Genomic DNA, 19,177 nt, shown 5'->3' with positions numbered 1-19,177 from the left:
CCCTCGGCCAGTAAAGCGAGATGAGCGCTGCAACCCCAGAGTCGGTCACGACTGGACCTAATGGTCAGGGGTCCCTTTACCTTTTGGAAGGCCACAGGTTCCCCCCACCCTTGTCTTAAAGTAGTATATTGCCAGCGACAAGGAATTGCTCGAGGAAGAGATGCCTACAAAGAGTGCCTATGAAAAAGCACACCAAGAACTCAAGGCCAATGTACATTTGAATAGTGGGAGTGGTCCCTACTATACAAAGAGTGCCTAGGCAGAGGTATTTTAGAACGTTAGTCAAGGCAAGCTAATCCTTGGGCCTAAAGATGCTGCTCAAACATAATGGCACCATCCCACATGCAAGGAGGGAAGATTTGTAAGTTTCCATTATTGGGTTTCCCCAAACTAAAACCCCCAAACCATGTTTCATTGTTGGCTTGCTGACTTCAGACTTCTCCCATTTAGCAAAATGGAAGGAGGGAATGAGAAGCACAAGGTCAGTTGCAGATATATCTGAATGCAGCATCTATCCGTACTTAGGCGATATTGACCATTTGCAGGCAAGAGATAGTCTAATTTTAAAGTTCACGTAGCTCTGTCATTTTACTTTGTGTGATGTTACTGAGGTCAGACGAAGAGGTCGCTTCAGGAGGTTTTGTCATCGTGCCTTTTAGAGAGAAAACTGTTAACAGGCACTGCAATTCGGCCTTTTTTGTCATCACTCCTCAGCAGCACACAAAGCCATACAGAAATCGAACGATTAGCAGCCCATCTCAGAAAAAACAAACAATTCTAATTGTCCAAGGTCAGATGCCATGTTCAGATTATATAATCTGCTTACTTATAATTTACTTTAGATAATTTACCTATATAATTTGCATAACTGAATCTGCTTCCAAGATGCCTGTTTCCTCCTTGGGCTTTGGGGTGGGGATGGATAAAGACATAGAGAGCAATAAGGCTTACAGAACAGCTCTAGGATAGGAACTAAATTGCACATAACGCAGAAATCATACCCTGTTGCCATGGGAAACTCTTCCCTTCCCACCAGACACCACCTGCATGTTTCTACACATCTACCTACAGCCAAGTTTCCAAGATGCTATATTCAAAGAGGGACAGGTAAAGCACATTTAGTGCCTAGCAGCTAGATGTGGACTCCATATTCAAAAACTCTGGTTCACATGCTCCATTAAGTTTTAACATGACTGTTATTGGCTGCTTTCCCAGACCTTTAAGAAATAAGCCCAGGAAGAAATACAATCATAAACCCAACCCTTTTGACAGGGGGGAAATGTAGTTGGTACTCACCGTACTGCTTTCTCCAAGGCAGGTGCTACATTGCAAATGTTAGGAAGGACCTGGAGACTTTCAAGGCACACAAAAAATGACGTCCTGCTTTTTCCGTGATGCTAAGCCGGAGTTGTGATGTGCTGAAAACAACTAACCAAGTAACGCTTCCGCTTTGTGCTAAGGATGTAGGGAAAGATGAGTGACTGAATAGTTCAAAGGCAGTTCCTTTTTGAAAGCAGCATCCATATTGTTTGAAGACGCATGGCATGGTCCACTCCATTAAGTGCTGGCTGTAAGATGCAGGCAGGTCTTGCGGAGACAAATTTTAATTCATGACATGTGGCTGGGTTACTCTCATCAGAGAAGGTGGCGAGGTCCCCCCAGAATATTTTGGTAGGATTTCTATCAGAATCTTCACCCTGTTTCTTCCTGCATCTGCCCCCACCCATGTTTGAATTTCTCTTCCCCAAACTTGAAAATACTGAAATTAAATACTGATCCAATTTAAGTACTAGGTTGCATATTTTCTCTGACATTAAAAAAAGCACCTTACCAAATATCTAAGTTTAAACACGGTGCAAAACGTTTCTTACAGACTTGGCGGTATGATTCCGTACATTCATTTATAACTATTAGAATTCTAAAATGTTCATCCAACGCTTAAGAGAACTATAAATACACAATTCACCATTTTCCTCTAGAGCTTATTGTTATATAGATTTACCTGAAGCAGAGGTAAAAATTAAACAGTGCAGTGGTATCTATTTTATACACTTCAGGCTTAGTGCTTTTCAGCTACTCTAAGGCACAATACTGCTAATCTAGCACAGTAAAAAAAACCCAGTAACTATATTGTGCAAACCTCTACTTGGAAGCATCTAACAATCCTTTGCATAACAGAAACAATAACTTTACAAACATCTCAGGAATGAATTAAGGTAGAGAAAAATCCAAAAACAGCATACAAAAAACAACAACAGTGAAGGGAAAGAGTGGAGAAGAGTTTAAGTTAAATTACTCTCCATGTGCAACATGAACAACTGCTGCACCACTGTGTTTCACAGTCAAAGGTAGCTCGTTAGCGTTGCCCGAGGCACTAATAGATTGCCTGCCAGCTACAATAACTGTGTGGCACAACTTAAAGTTATTGACCTAACAGGCAAATGAAAAAGTCATCAGGTTTTCCGGCAAGCACGTGGCAGAAATTCTCACAACTACTGGAATACTTTGCAGGTCCAAACTATGCACTCAAAACACAATTTTAAAAAAGTAAACCTTAGTGTTGCATATGTGCTATATGTACATTTATCATAAATCACCCACATTTATCTGTTAACCTGTGCAATTTGTACTCCTAGTATTGATCTTGTAATAGCTGTTCTGGCACAGAGATTACTTTTTACTCTTTTTCCAGGGGGAGTTTTCACTTGGGAGCTCCCTTCCTTAACTCGATTTGTGTCCCTACAAACCAAGGGACAAGGAAACCAAGCAAAGAAAGAGAACCAGTTTTCTTATAAAAGAAGTTGCAAAGAGAAATCTCCATGGAAAAAGAGCAGCAATCTCAACAAGTGCAAAAAAAATAAAATAGGCCAGTTTTCTAAGTAGCAACAGATATTTTTCCTTCTGGTTCTCACCAACCCTCCCAAGCTCATAAATTTGTCTCATTTCTCAACTCTCATTTTTGGTCAAAAGAAGGAACTCATACTAGAGTTATTGCATTTTGTATCAGGTATTACTCTTCTTACAAAGCAAAGCCTCTAGTTATTAGCCCTTTTGAAACGTGAATTAGAAAAGTAACACATTTAAGCTAGACACAAGTCCACAGCATTTAAACAAAACAAAATAGACATTTCACCCCCAGTTCAAGCTGTCAAGCTTTCATACAGTGTTTCCATTAGACAGGTGTTCTTCAAGTCGATTATCTCTGCCATCCGTTTCTAGAAAAGACATAACATGTTTAATACTCTTTGAGTTCCACTGTCTATAGTATAGAAATTATAACACATGCCTAAAGTGCATCATTTAACTGGGAACCAAGTCATCTAAGCTAAAAACAATTTGCATTAACAAAAGCATCATGGTTTAGTCTTGAAGGCAAATGAATTCTGAATTCCCAAAACATTTATCCTCACAAACGCTATTCAGGGTTATGGGCAATTTCCTAGAATAAAATATTGTTCTTTCAAGTCAGCCTCTCCTCATCTAAGTTCAGCTTGAGTTTCTATCCTCAAAGAGTGAAACATATATCCCCCCTTTAGTATCATTTCTGTTGATCCATGTTTACAATTGTGTTATGCTCTTCCTGCAGCATGACCACAGCAAAGACCTTCATAAAGTATGCAAAGGAGTTTGGGATTAGTGCTCTGATCTACAAAAAACAGCATGGGAACCTCCTTTGATTTGCCCAGCTGAGTGAGATAATCAAGGTTTTTAAGTACATCTACAGTTCAACTGAGATGCTGAATCTGACATCTGGTTTCTAGGATATCAGTTCCTACAAAAAAGAAACATGACATACCAAGTAAGGCTGTTCTTTCACCTGCATCCTCTTTTAAACCGTTACTACTTGATGCAGATCCGTTAGCAGAAGATGCTGATAAGTCACTTGTTTCATTTCTGTTCTCTTCTGGCACAGCAATACTCCAGCTCTCGGCCAACATGCTGCCACTTGTTGATTCAGGCATTGCAACTTCTTGTTCATCTGCAGGCCCTCCCTTTGAAGTTGAAGGGGGTGGAGAAAGAAGTGTTAACCAGCAAGACCATGGGTAGGAAAACTAAGGCCTGGGGGCTGGATCTGGCCCAATCGCCTTCTAAATCCGGCCCACGGATTGTCTGGGAATCAGGGTGTTTTTACATGAGTAGAATGTGTGCTTTTATTTAAAATGCATCTCTGGGTTATTTGTGGGGCATAGGAATTCGCTCATTCCCCCCCATATAGTCCAGCCCCCCACAAGGTCTGAGGGACAGTGGACCGGCCCCCTGCTGAAAAGGTCTGCTGACCCCTGAGCAAGACTTGACCCCTTGAAAAGGGGTGGGGGAGAAGGGAAAAGAGGTCAAGCTAATGTACCGGGAAAACACACACACACTTTTAAACCAAAACTTAGAAGCCAATTTCCTAACTCCTTTCACACTGTAATATATCCAGAAGGCAGGATGGAGCACAACACAGGTATTTTGGTTGGTATTTGCCTGTCTCAGGAGAAAATCAGGGCGTGTGCCTTTGGGGGTGAGGTCAAACTGCTTTCCCAAGCCCACATGTTGGCACACCGCAGCTATGACCACCCCCACACTTAATTCTGAAATCAGCAAAACTGCTTTGCCAAATAAATGCACCACCAGGGGCAGCTTTATACACATCTCAACAGTGGCAGCCACTCATTTATAGAAACACATCCGTTTTCAGGGGGCATGTCTAAAATTAGCAACTGAGCTGAGCCAAGCTGCTTTTAGACAACTGCCTGTGTGGTAGCTCAGCAATCACAACACACACATTCCATCTCAGATACCCAGACTGGTGAAACTTCCCAGGATTATCAATCAGGGAGAGAAAAAACTTCCCCAGGCCTGCTAAATGAGATGCTATGGACTGAGCCTGAAGACCTCTTCAGACCAAACATGGATTCTGCTGCAATAATATTAATAATAATAATAATAATAATATATTATTTATACCCCGCCCATCTGGCTGGGCTTCCCCAGCCACTCTGGGCGGCTTCCCAAAAAATATTAAAATACCGTAATACATCAAACATTAAAAGCTTCCCTAAACAGGGCTGCCTTCAGATGTCTTCTAAAAGGCTGGTAGTTGTTGTTCTCTTTGACATCTTGTGGGAGGGCGTTCCACAGGGAGGGTGCCACTACCGAGAAGGCCCTCTCTGCCTGGTTCCCTGTAACTTGGCTTCTCGCAGTGAGGGAACCGCCAGAAGGCCCTCAGAGCTGGACCTCAGTGTCCGGGCAGAACGATGGGGGTGAAGACGCTCCTTCAGATATACTGGACCGAGGCCGTTTAGGGCTTTAAAGGTCAGCACCAACACTTTGAATTGTGCTCAGAAACGTACTGGTTCAGGCTCACATCCTGGATGGCTGGAAGAGATTGTAGCACAGCGGACCTAACTCAATGAGTCTTCTCACTGAGGAGCTGAATGTCTGCCCAACTACAGTGATTTAGGAAATGAGCCACTGGGACAAGAAGGAGTCTGAGCCTGAGATTTGGTCCTATACAAGGAGAACATATGATGGGGGGTGGGGGTGGGAGAGGCAAGCTGGTACTTTGCAGTCAGCAGTATTGAGTTTTGATCTTGGTTTGGTTGCTCTTGCCAGATTGTTTCGTCAACATGTACCTAGTTTTCACTGGTGAAGTTCAACGAGACAGATTTCCGGCTTCTGGTTATGCAGAACTGAATTCACCATAACAACAGGCACCTTCTCTAGATAAAACCAGCTTGGGCTCCTCCCTGCAGAAAGTAATATGCCGTGGCTGGCTGGATGCTTGGCTGGCGCAGGTATTACTTGGCCCCAAACAGGATGCCTAGAGCCTTATCACAGATTAAGTTACACATTTCCAACCTACCCAATATCCGAGAGCTTTGATGACATCTAGTTTGCACATTGGACACGTTCTGTGTTCCAGCAGCCAGGGATCGAGGCAATGCCTGTGAAAGACGTGCCTGAAGAGACATCATAGTTTTGAAATCAAATATAAGGGCTGTTCTTTTATGCAATGAAATTTGGCAAAATTAAAGGAACAAAAAAAGCTTATCTAAAGCAAAACTTCGATAAGGCAGCATTGCAGCGTTTGCTGAGCAGGCCGAAAACAATCCCCACCTTGACAAGATCCAGGGTAACTATGCAATTCAAGCTCCCGCAGAAATTAAATCTGTAGTTAACAGTGGCACACGAACCACTGAATGACTGTATGGGGTCGCGCCTGGGGGATGGTCTGGAAATTTCAGCTAGCACAGAATGCTGTGCTCAGCGGCTGAATGAGGCCCGGTATCACCAGCATATAATGCCCCCCTTTGAAGGATCTGCCCTGGCTGCTAATTTGCTAGCAAGCCAAGATAGATATTGATAGAGAGATATATCCCTAAAAAACTTAGGACCTGGTAATTTGAGAAGCTGCCATCTCCCATAGTGCCCTATTCCATCCCCGAACTGGGAAAGAGCCTTCTGCTGGCAGCACACGCCCCTGAGGTTGGTTTTGACAATCTACTCGTAACAGGGCATTTCAATGTGGTGGCACCCACTTCATGGAACCCACTCTGGACAACTTGTCAGGAAACGCTGTCCAGCAGCCACAAGTTCCTCATCCTTGTTTTTAGGGCACAGAAGTTGGAAGAACTGAACGAACGCCTCCCTATCGCCAGCACTGTACAAAACAAGGATGCTTTACCTGCGAGTTTATAGGCTTGAATGAAAAATAAATCAAAAAGCTACTGTGCACTTATCTTTCTCCAATCTTAAAAACACTGGGGACTCAATTTTTTTTTAATGAGTTTTGTTAAATAGTTCCCAAGTAATGATACCCCACTGAAGCAAATTTTAATAAGCTTACTTGCAAGGCAGGATTCGAACGATATCCTTTGGTTTGTAGTTTTCAATGCATACAGCGCAATTTTCAGCATCGACATTCAAGCCCTGTAGAAGAAGAAATAAGCAGGGGAAAATAAGCAGGGAAGCAATTCAGATACCAGGACAAAAATTTCTAAAGAAATGCAACGTTACAGAGCACACAAATGATACAAAAAGACTAACTTAATCTGAAATACCAAGTTAAGAATACACAGCAAGTATCTTTGTATCTGCAAAGCGGCCAACTCAAATTCTAAATGTTGAAATACCATAACAGATTACAAAAATTGGCTGGAAAATAGTGAGCTGATCAATTTCAAGCCAAGTGAAAATACAGCAAGCTACATGTATGGAATACAGGTATTCCATACAGGTCTTACCTGAAATTTCCATTGATACTCAAATAGGGTGAGACTTAAGTTAGAATATTTGTAGTCTCTAAGTCAGGAGCAGAAATCAAGTAAACCAAGTTATTCAGGACGCTGGACTATAAAGTTCAGCCACAACCAATATATGTTGCTTGGCATCAGCAGATTTGGCCAACCTAGCTATATATATATATATATATATATATATATATATATATATATATATGCAGGTTTTGGTGTTTTCGGGTATCTTCCCGTGTAAGAGTTGGGGTGTCTAGGCGACGTTTCGACGAGGTCTCACTCGTCATCTTCAGGCTGGTGCTTTCGGCTTCTTGTTACTAGAACAGAGCAGGATCTCAGTGTTTGAGTTCCTATAAATACTGTTGAGGGGGTGTGGTGTATAGCCTCCAACGTTCTGGGCAGAGAGGAAGTTCCCAGGTTATTGTGCCTTTTCTTCTTTTGTTCATTAATTACTTGAGGGATATCTTGAGTGATTTCTTGAGTGATATTCTGAGTACCACTTAGGAGGGTCATTAGGTGTGGATTAGTTGCTAAAGCTTTCGTGTCTTGACCTCTTGAGCTTGTGAAGTTTTTTTGAGTTTTTCTGAGAAGAGTTTTTCTGAGAAGATGGCTGTACTGCACTTAGTTGTGCTCTGGCTTGGCTTCGTGTATAGGGGCGAGCTGTGGTTTTGTGCCCTGTGCCAGCCAGATCTGTGTAGGGATTGCAGGGGGGTGCAGCATCCGGAGGTGCCACTATGGTTTGGCTACTGGATGGTATCTGTAATTTATCTGTGGAGAGGGTCTGGGTTTGGGTCTGGTGTGGTTGATTGGAGATGGCGTTCTGTGTGCCTCTGGTTCTGGTGTCGGTTTTTGTGGGGAGGGCTAATTTCCAGATGTCTGGCAGGCGGGACGTGTCGTCACGCTTGTTCATGTTGTGAGGGTGTTTCTCTATCTCGATGGCTTCCATGATTATTCTCTTGTGGTGATGTTCCATGTTAAAGAGCAATTTGGAATCTGCAAAATTAATTTCGTGTCCTGTTTCTTTCATGTGTTGGTAAAGAGAGGAAGTTTTTTCTTCTTTTTTGACGGCATTCTTGTGTTCTGCGATACGTGCATTTATTCGTCTGTTTGTTTGTCCAATGTACGTGGCTGGGCAGACTTTGCAGGGTATTTCATAGACCCCTTGGTTTTCTAACTGGATTTTATCTTTTGGGTTTCTGAGGATATTGGCTATTTTTTGGTTGGTGCAAAAGGCTGTTTTGATATTGTGTTTATGGAGGATTTTGCTAATTTTATCTGTGGTGCCCTTGATATAAGGAAGGAGGGCCATGCCATTGTTTTCTTCTGTGTCTTGGTTTTTGGGGGGTGTTTCTTTTTGGATTAGCTTCGTAACCCTGTTTTGCTGGTATCCGTTGGCGATTAACACATTTGAGAGATTCTGTAACTCAGTTGTCAAGTGGTCTTCGTCAGCCAGGCGTTTGGTTCTGGAGATGAGAGTCTTGGCTACGGAGTTTATTTGTGCAGGGTGGTGGTGTGATTGTGCATGTAAGTAGCGGTTGGTGTGTGTTTTTTTCCGGTAGATAGTGTGTCCTAGGGAGCCATCAGGTTTTTTGTAGATTAGGACGTCAAGGAAGGGAAGTTGGTTGTTGGCTTCTATTTCCATAGTGAATTGTATTTTGGGGTGTAGGCTGTTGAGATGTGTGAGGAAGCTATCTAGTTTTTCCTTCCCGTGTGGCCAAATTACAAAGGTGTCGTCAACATATCTGAGCCAAAGTTTGGGTTTGTGTTCTGACTTGTCTAAAGCATTGGTTTCAAAGTGTTCCATGTACAGATTTGCGATGACCGGTGAGAGGGGTGATCCCATAGGTGCTCCTTCTATCTGTTTGTATCTTTGTCCATTGTGGATGAAGTACGTGTTGGTTAGGCAGTGGTTGGTCAGGTCCAGGATGTATTCGGGGGGATTGTATTTGTTTTGAATGGCTGTCAAGGCTTCATTAATGGGCACTTGTGTGAAGAGAGATACAACATCGAAGCTATACACGAAGCCAAGCCAGAGCACAACTAAGTGCAGTACAGCCATCTTCTCAGAAAAACTCTTCTCAGAAAAACTCAAAAAAACTCTTCACAAGCTCAAGAGGTCAAGACACGAAAGCTTTAGCAACTAATCCACACCTAATGACCCTCCTAAGTGGTACTCAGAATATCACTCAAGAAATCACTCAAGATATCCCTCAAGTAATTAATTAATGAACAAAAGAAGAAAAGGCACAATAACCTGGGAACTTCCTCTCTGCCCAGAACGTTGGAGGCTATACACCACACCCCCTCAACAGTATTTATAGGAACTCAAACACTGAGATCCTGCTCTGTTCTAGTAACAAGAAGCCGAAAGCACCAGCCTGAAGATGACGAGTGAGACCTCGTCGAAACGTCGCCTAGACACCCCAACTCTTACACGGGAAGATACCCGAAAACACCAAAACCTGCATTCCTGTACCCGTGAAAATCTACGAAAGCATATATATATATATATATTTGCTTTCGTAGATTTTCACGGGTACAGGAATGCAGGTTTTGGTGTCTTCGGGTGTCTTCCCGTGTAAGAGTTGGGGTGTCTAGGCGACGTTTCGACGAGGTCTCACTCGTCATCTTCAGGCTGGTGCTTTCGGCTTCTTGTTACTGGAACAGAGCAGGATCTCAGTGTTTGAGTTCCTATAAATACTGTTGAGGGGGTGTGGTGTATAGCCTCCAACGTTCTGGGCAGAGAGGAAGTTCCCAGGTTAGTGTGCCTTTTCTTCTTTTGTTCATTAATTACTTGAGGGATATCTTGAGAGATTTCTTGAGTGATATTCTGAGTACCACCCTCAGAAACACCCTCACAACATGAACAAGCGTGACGACACGTCCCGCCTGCCAGACATCTGGAAATTAGCCCTCCCCACAAAAACCGACACCAGAACCAGAGGCACACAGAACGCCATCTCCAATCAACCACACCAGACCCAAACCCAGACCCTCTCCACAGATAAATTACAGACACCATCCAGTAGCCAAACCATAGTGGCACCTCCGGATGCTGCACCCCCCTGCAATCCCTACACAGATCTGGCTGGCACAGGGCACAAAACCACAGCTCGCCCCTATACACGAAGCCAAGCCAGAGCACAACTAAGTGCAGTACAGCCATCTTCTCAGAAAAACTCTTCACAAGCTCAAGAGGTCAAGACACGAAAGCTTTAGCAACTAATTCACACCTAATGACCCTCCTAAATGGTACTCAGAATATCACTCAAGAAATCTCTCAAGATATCCCTCAAGTAATTAATGAACAAAAGAAGAAAAGGCACACTAACCTGGGAACTTCCTCTCTGCCCAGAACGTTGGAGGCTATACACCACACCCCCTCAACAGTATTTATAGGAACTCAAACACTGAGATCCTGCTCTGTTCCAGTAACAAGAAGCCGAAAGCACCAGCCTGAAGATGACGAGTGAGACCTCGTCGAAACGTCGCCTAGACACCCCAACTCTTACACGGGAAGACACCCGAAGACACCAAAACCTGCATATATATATATATATATATCTGCATTTATTTTATGCAATCTCTTAAACCACTCATATACGGTTCACGTGATGATCAGGACACTTGATGCTAAAATACATAGCTATAAAATGGTTTAACTTGGCCAAGTAGCAACAGCAAGACTTTTGCTGCTATTGGCTCTGCCCAGAGAAACCTATTAAATCTGTTTGGGCAATTATGAACACTCTGCTGTAAGTATCCAGGCGTGGCTCAGTCATATTAGCATTTGGTATCAGTTAGATCATCTTCACAAATTATTGCCAAGTCCAACTGATATTATTATATTACTGTGTTAGCGCCAGAAATTCAGAGCAGTTCCCATAACTAAGAACAATTATGTACAATTTTGTACTTGTGTGTCTTCTTGTACAATTATGTGGCGCACTGAACAAATTATAGACTCATGACCTAGGGTTTTAGAGCAAACAAGAACATGAGACTCCCTTTCTCAGAAACAGCGTGGTTTTTTGTTTTGTTTTTTTTAAAAAAGATACTTTTGGCATGCCTAAGACCTTGGGTTTGCATTCTGGAATGCTTGTTCTATTATTATTGTTCTGTTTTTGCCATATCACAGAGTTTTTTTAAAAAGCTCATTGGTTTCAGAAACAGCTTACAATTGTCATCACAAGCTGCTATTGATGAAGTTCTCTTGGGTGTATGGAGCAACCAATGGATTCTACATACACCTACCTGTGTATGTAACCAGGCAAAGGAAGTTCACAGAATCACAGAACTGAGGAGTTGGAAGGGACCGTGAGGGTCATTTAATATAATAATAAATAATAATAATAAAAATTTTTTATTTATACCCGCCCTTCCCGGTTCAGAAAACCAGGCTCAGGGCTGCTAATAACAAATTTTAAACACTTAATTGATGCAACAAAAAAAGCATAAAATACAGTATAAAAGTGAATAACAATAAATTCAGAATTCAAAAATTAATTTAGGGGGAAAATCCATCAAATAAACATTAGATGATCACCAGGGCTAGCTGTCTAAATTAGTCCTATTTGGGCCAGCGAGGAGACCAGGTGAGAATTAGCTGTGGGATCCCAGAGCGGGTAATCTTCATAAAAAGGGGAGGGGGAGGGAAGGAAGGGGAAGGAAAGATCAGGCTAAGTTCAAATTGAAAGCCAGGCGGAATAGCTCTGTCCTACATGCCCTGCGGAAGGAAGTTTAATCCTGCAGGGCCCTGGTCTCATGGGACAGAGCATCCACCAGGTCGGAGCCATCACTGAGAAGGCCCTGGCCCTGGTGGAGGATAATCTGACTTCCTTAGGGCCTGGGACCTCTAAACTGTGATTATTCATGGACCTTAAGGTCCTCTGCGGGGCATACCAGGAGAGGCGGTCCCGTAAATATGAGAGCCCTAAGCCCAATTTAGTTCAATCCCCTGTAAAGCAGGAATATTCTGGCCAATGTGGGGCTCAGACCCATGACCCTAAGAATAAGAGTCTCATGCTCTTCTGACCAAGCTATCTTTCATTTCATTTTAAAGAAACTGTGCTAATGGAAGACGTTTCCATCTACATTAGTCTGATTGACATTACCTTATCTTCATGCTTTACAATATGCAGTGGAAGCTGGCCAATTGCTTTTATGGTTTCTTCTCTATGGCCCTAAAAAACAACAACACAACCAATTCAATCAGTAGTGCATATTTAAATGAGATTCTATGAGAAACCACCTGAGACGCCGAGTAATCTAACAACTCCACTTATCCAAGATCTAAGGGTTCCCTTTAACTGAAAGGCACAAAAGCAATCCTGTTTCCTATGTTGGCCAAGTGTTAACACATGAAATGGGAATGTGCACATGTGGCGTTTGCCTCCTAGGTGGGTCATAAGGAAAGGGTTAAATGAGTGTGAAGTGATTGGCCAGTGGGAACCCGAGGGGAGGGGTTAGAGTTAGAGTCGGGAGTTGTGTGGTTCATTTGAGAGTTGGGAGTTGGAGAAGGAAGAGAGGATAAGTCTGTGGGTTGGTCGAGTTGTGTTGTGAGAGAGTGAGAGGAACTGTTAGGTGGAGTCAGATAGTTGGGATAATCAGTTTGAAGTTGTTAGGAATGTATAGGACAGTTAAGGAATTAAGATTAAGAAACTGACAAGAAAAACTAACCGAAACCATAAACTTGTTCATGTTTATAACAATAAACTTGATTATTATTTACTGCTAACAACTGTCTGGACTCCATGTGTACCCGAGGGAAAGGGGTTGGTGGCAGCGAAGAGGCAATCACAGTGGCGGCACAGGGATCAATAGACCGTCAAACGTCCGGGGACCCTGTGTGATCACCACAGCACAGGATATTGGTAAACGGGCAAGATGCACATGAAGGTAAGACTCAGATCAAAACCATTGCAACAGTGCTTCTCTCTATACTAAGTACAGGATTCGCAGCCCTAATTACAAGCAAACATTTTTCACTACAGAAATTGAAGAAGAAAAATCACCCATGTAATTACCTGGTTTCTAAAATGCGATCCGCTATAGAGGAAGCGCTGTATATAAAAAAATATAAGCCATGCCAATGATATGATCATCATGGTGATAAATGCAATCGATACAAATACAACAGACTGTCCAGTGATATATTCTTGCATGTGTTGCTTGCCAACACCAATAGACATCCTCACTGGTATCCCTCTTCGCACCAGTTCCAAGATCTCCATGCCTTTGGGATATCCAACCATAATTACAACTGCATTGCCAGTACCTGTCAAGGGAAAGAAAAACAGGAGTCATGTGGGCTCTTGCACAACTTTTTTATTCTCTGTATGAAATCCAGGCAACCTTACATAAAGTACACAAGAAGTAATTTTGCTGTAGTTTTTCCTTCAAGATCCCACCCAGCATGTTGTTGGATACGATGCAAGAATAAGTCCTACAACTGCCATGCTCTCCCCCTTATAATAGAGATGTCCTCCTTCTATTTGAGGGTTATCAAGATTCCCACATGCCAATTTGTGGTTGTTGGGTTTTTTGGCAGGGGGAGGGCACTGTCTTCTGCTTGTAATATTTTGTATTTCATCTTATTTCATTCTATGCCACTTTGGTAAATTCTTGTTGTGAAATGGTTTATAAATCTGCAATCAAGAGACAAGTGGACCGTAAGAGTGTCTTGATATTTGAGTTTTCCTCTCTACTAAACCCTTGTTGTTTTTGGATTATTGGCTCCTTGAGATTGCCATACCCGACAGCCCAAGCAAGATTACACATAAGGATGAGAGGCCATATCATGCATAAATTTAGTTTGAGATTAAGATTCGTTTTGAAAATATAAATACAATGAATGATGGTGAATAGACCTGCGATGTAACTATGTTTACTTGCCACCCACCTGTTCCCAAACTTTAAATAGCATGCACTTTGGCTCAACTTTTACTGTGCTTCCTATATGTATGCTTAAAACCCAGAAGAGGCGGAATAAGATCAACAGCATTGTTTTGCTATAAGTAAGCCAATAAGAAAAACATCCCTCCTCCACATTAAGTTTGTAACTGACAATATTCTGATTTTGCAAATGCTTCAACACTGACTAAAGTGATTGCAGACACTGCAAATGCAATAACTAATTTCACAACACAGAGAAGGGCTGCGTTCGAGAAAAGAAAAATATATAGTGCATATAAACAGTTCCAGTGACCTACTTTTAAGAAGCAGTTGCGTACCTTGGCCTCTTAAGTTATCAGGATGTCAATCAGGATGCTCAAATGTTGCAATAGAGAGATGCTACATGTTTGTTTTTAATCAAAGAAGAAACAGGCCATTCATGATTCAACCACGCTTCCCTTAACCAGTTCCTCCATTTATCAGCCTTCCTCATCTCCAATTTCCATATATGTAGCATTTGGGGCTTGGGGACGAGAACTTAATACTTCTCTACTCATGAAACTCTGGCCTCAGGGCTACAAGCTAGGCATCAACCAACCACATGCAATTCCCCCACCCCACAAAAGTCAGGACAGAAGAAGAGGTCCCACACAAAAAGGCCATGGGAAACAATCCATGTGTAGACATAGACTCCAGTTTTGCTTCTGGGTCCAATTCAAAGTGCTGGTGACTAGTACACAAACTGCTTAGAGCCACATTGGTAAAGGTAAAGGACCCCTGGATGGTTAAGTCCAGCCAAAGGCGCCTATGGGGTTGCAGCGCTCATCTCGCTCTATAGGACAAGGGAGCTGGCATTTGTCCACAGACAGTTTTCCGGGTCATGTGGGCAGCATAACTAAACCGCTACTGGCGCATGGAGGACCATGATGAGTGCCAGAGCGCACTGAAACTCTGTTTACCTTCCTGCCGCACCAGTGTGCTTTCGAACTGCTTATCTACTTGCACCAGTGTGCTTTCGAACTGCTAGGTTGGCAGGAGCTGGGACAGAGAAACGGGAGCTCACCCCGTCACAGGGATTCGAACTGCCGACCTTCCGATCGGCAAGCCCAAGAGGCTCAGTGGTTTAGACTACAGCGCCACCCGTGTTCCTTAGAGCCACATTACCAGAATCTGAAGGACCACCTCCTCCCATGGAGATCTGCCCGTGGCAGATAATCTTTGAAAGCCCTGTTATATGTCAGCCTACCATCGAAATCCCCACTAGGAATGCTATACTGCCCTGTAACTTTTAGACTGGAAGCGAAAACATTTTCTTATTTCTCTTATATTTAATGTTTTAACTCTGCTGTCCTTGGCTTTGGATGTTGTGCTTTTATTCTATTATTGCTGTGTAGTTTTCTTTCTTTTCTGAATGGCACCCAAGCTGGTTTTCCTGTGTCTTCCCTTCGACCCAATATGCATCAAAAGTGCACCTGTATGTTACCAGGCTTCTATTGTACATGATACAGGGATCCCATCTGCTCATGCAATCTGGCTCCATTATGTCTTGCTTTCAACAAGCCACAGAGTTTTTAAAATACTTAGGAAACCTGAAATATTGCTGCGATGAATCATACATATGCAGTCTCCTTGAGGCTGTTTTCCCCAAACGATTCTTGCAATCACTTCATATGCTGCTTTCCACTCCATTACACCAAAATGCACCCAAGAAGAGGCTTTATACTTGTCCTCGCAAAAAAAAAAAATGTTAGTTATAAAATCATGCTCAGCATCTTTATGCAGGTCATTTTGAGTACAGCACATTTATTTCTGAATGCTGATGGAATGCTGTGTCCTATAAAAGCGCACATAGTATCTGCCTGCTGAGGCTTCTTTCCTGCACCTCTTGTATAACTGCACAAGCTACAAAGCCAAAAAAATATTTAGAGGAACTTGCAAACAGGTAGCAGGCATACTTTAAACTTGGAGGTTTAAGTATATATATGTTGGTGGGAAACTGTCGTGTGATGGGCCATTGGCCGTAATAAATATCAAATATCAATCAAGTAGCAGGCATACAGGATGTGGATCCAGGAAGCTACTGTGTTTTGAAATAACTAGATCCAAACAACTTGCTTTTCTGTTTATTCAGTGTTTCATACAGAAGCACTGACCATTTTCTCTTTCAGCTACACTGGTACCTTGGTTTAAGAACAGTCCGCTTTAAGAACGATTTGGTTTGTGAACTCTGCAAAACCGGAAGTAATGTCCTGGTTTGCAAACTTTACCTCTGTCTAAGAATGGAAGCCGAACGGTATAACGGCACTGGCGGCAGGAGGCCTCATTAGGGAAAGACTGCCACAGTTTAAGAACGGTTTCGGTTTAAGAACTGACTTCCGGAACGGATTAAGTTTGTAAACCGAGGTACCACTGTATCTGAAAAGTCCTATATCACATTTTCATAAAAGGGAACGATACAACTTTGTAGGCCTCCCGTTCAGCATCTTCATTTCCTTGCTCCTCCCCACAGCTGCTCTTGTTTCTGTGTCAAACCTGCTAAACCAAATCACATCTCCAAACAAACCTGCTGTACAAGCTCAGCCCCGTTCCTATTTCCAGAGACTTGGCAAATGATCCCTGAGTAAGGAGTTTACCTTCCCTTAAACCTGGCGTAACTTTTGCACAGCTTCCGTTGCTCCTCTTGGTTCACTGCTAAGCAGTATTATTATTATTATTACTACTTCAATACCGTCCTATACCCGGAGGTCTTAGGGCGGTTTACAGTATGCACTCCTGATTATGTAGCTCAGTAGTAAAGTACTTTCTAGTTTGAGGCTTTTTAGGCTTCCATTTCCATGCTAAGAAGTTAATGGGGGGCGGGGTGGGCGGGAAATAAAATTATGCACAGTATACAGAAATATTTTTTTATTCTCACACAATAACTAGGACCTGGATTCAGGACAGACAAAAGGATGCATTTCTTCACAGTGCATAATTAATTTATAGGATTCATTGTCACAAGATGCAGCAACAGCCTACACTCATGTTTAAAGGTAAAGGGACCCCTGACCATTAGGTCCAGTCGTGGACGACTCTGGGGTTGCAGCGCTCATCTCGCTTTATTGGCCGAGGGAGCCGGCGTACAGCTTCCGGGTCATGTGGCCAGCATGACTAAGCTGCTTTCTGATGAACCAGAGAAGCACGGAAACAGCGTTTACCTTCCCGCCGGAGCAATACCTATTTATCTACTTGCACTTTGATGTGCTTTCAAACTGCTAGGATGGCAGGAACACTCACGTTTAGGTGGTTTTAAAAGAATGCTAAACAAATCATTGGTGGATAAGTCGAATAATGGCTGTAAGAAACGATGGCTACACAGAACTTCCATATTCAAAGGCAATACTGTGTAGACACAGCCTTTAAAGCACATTTGAAGCACATTTCCTCCCACAAAGAATTCTGGGCACTGTAGTTGGTTAAGGTTTGCTGGGAATTGTAACTTTATGAAGGAAAAACTATTGTGCCCAGAATTCTTTTGGAGATGTGCCTCAAGAGTGCTTTAAAGATATAGTACGTCCACAGGAGTGTGCCACTGAAAACCAGTTGCTAAGATCAGCAATCGGCAAAGGCTTCATCCCTATTTGTGAACTTCTTGGGAGTCATTCAGTTGACAACTGTGTGGCACTGTGAGGAGCATAATGAGATGACCAGGTCCATTATCCTTTAAACCTCACTGGTAGACCTTGGGCCAGTCACTGTATCACCAAAACCTACTTCAAAGGGAAATGATAAAGACAAAATAAAGGGGGTGAAGGCAATCATTGCAGCTTGAGCTTCTTGGAGGAAAGTAAAGGATAGAAAAGAAAGGACAGAACACAAACCAAGGTGCTGGGCTGCCTTTGGTTTGATGCAACAGGGCTAATTTGTTCTTACTCAAGCCAACTTCTGCTGCTCCACATGTGCAGCCATAGATGTGAGGGATGCTTGGTCCAAACTAAGGCCTTGCCTACACAAACGAGGTAGTAAAACAGACTATCCCGACAGGTGGGGGAGAGAACTTTTTGAAGATGTTCTCTGAAAACAAAGCACAATACAAACAGCGCAGACTGGGCCAGGGGAGTGTGTGCTCTCACATGGGACTCAAAAGTAGCATCCGCCACCTTTGCGCAGCCTGTGGCACTGCCTGCCACATGGCACACCACACCATCCCTAAATTCATACGGCACTTGCTTCCAGGGAACTTTTCTGCAGCCTTCTTCCCCACTTTTGATGTGAATACACGATGCGCCAAACCCCAAAGGTCCCCCCACTCCAAGCTTACCCGAGTTGCCACTTCCCAAACTCTTCTTCCCTTTCAGCATCACTCACCGTAATTATAGGACATGGTCAGGGTGGAGTTGCCGAACCTGGGCTCGTTGTAGATCACCACGGCAGCCGCCCGCTTCCTCACGGCGTTGGCGATTTTGTCCTTCAAGCTGCAGCCCCCGTGCGCCACCAGAGCGATCCACGACGGAGGCGTCCCCGCGAATTGCGCTCCGGGCGGCCTGGGGATCTCGTAGTCGATCCCCGGCGCGCAGCCTTCCATGTGGCGGCCGCTCCCCGCTCCCCCGCCGCCGCCGCGGGGGATGCCCACCAGGCCTTGCGCGTTGTCCTTGGGCGAGCCGTCGCCGTAGCGGCCGCTCTCGGTGCTCTCCTGCACCGTGCGGTTGGTGCCGGGCTCGGTGTACATGGTGGTCACCCAGGCCGTGTACCACACCAGGGACCAGGCCACCCGCGGGCACCCCACCGCCGCCAGCGCCAGCAGCAGAGGCAGCGCCACGCGGCGCAACAGCACCATGGCAAACCCCCACAGGCGCGCGCGCTTGGCGAATGGAGCGCCCAGACCGCCTGCACCGAAAGGCGGCAGCGCCGGCGCAAGCGGCAACCTCCGCGTTCCCGCCCCTTCCTTCCTTCCCTGGGAGGCGGCCCGGCTCGTCCGCACGCCCGCCCAGGCCAGGAGAAAGGCAAGGAGGCGGGGACTCGGCGGCCAGGCCTCCTTCCTGCGCCCAAGCAACGCCGCCCTTCCC

At 44.0% G+C, this 19,177-nt stretch overlaps 1 protein-coding gene across 1 annotated transcript; it reads right to left on the bottom strand.

The window, feature by feature from the left end:
• Positions 1-1,817: 1,817 nt before the first annotated feature.
• RNF149 (ring finger protein 149) lies at positions 1,818-19,177 on the bottom strand. The gene is made up of 7 exons (XM_081198536.1): positions 18,480-19,177; positions 13,265-13,515; positions 12,353-12,421; positions 6,833-6,915; positions 5,849-5,945; positions 3,797-3,992; positions 1,818-3,215 (listed from the first exon to the last, which is right to left on the bottom strand). The coding sequence occupies exons 1-7, from the start codon at positions 18,946-18,948 to the stop codon at positions 3,157-3,159; spliced, it is 1,224 nt and encodes a 407-aa protein (XP_081054662.1). The 5' UTR covers positions 18,949-19,177; the 3' UTR covers positions 1,818-3,156.

The sequence above is a fragment of the Podarcis bocagei genome (genome assembly GCF_964188305.1).
Source record: "Podarcis bocagei genome assembly, chromosome: 6".
NCBI classification, from domain to species: Eukaryota; Metazoa; Chordata; class Lepidosauria; order Squamata; family Lacertidae; genus Podarcis; species Podarcis bocagei.
This window is presented reverse-complemented; position numbering and strand designations above follow the sequence as displayed.

Coding starts and splice junctions, on each gene's coding strand:
- RNF149 (XM_081198536.1), bottom strand. CDS start 18,948: ATGGTGCTGTTGCGCCGCGTGGCGCTGCCTCTGCTGCTGGCGCTGGCG. Junction 3,993..5,848: donor TCAAAGCTCTCGGATATTGG/GTAGGTTGGAAA, acceptor TCAACTTCAAAG/GGAGGGCCTGCAGATGAACA. Junction 3,216..3,796: donor TGAAAGAACAGCCTTACTTG/GTATGTCATGTT, acceptor TGTCTTTTCTAG/AAACGGATGGCAGAGATAAT.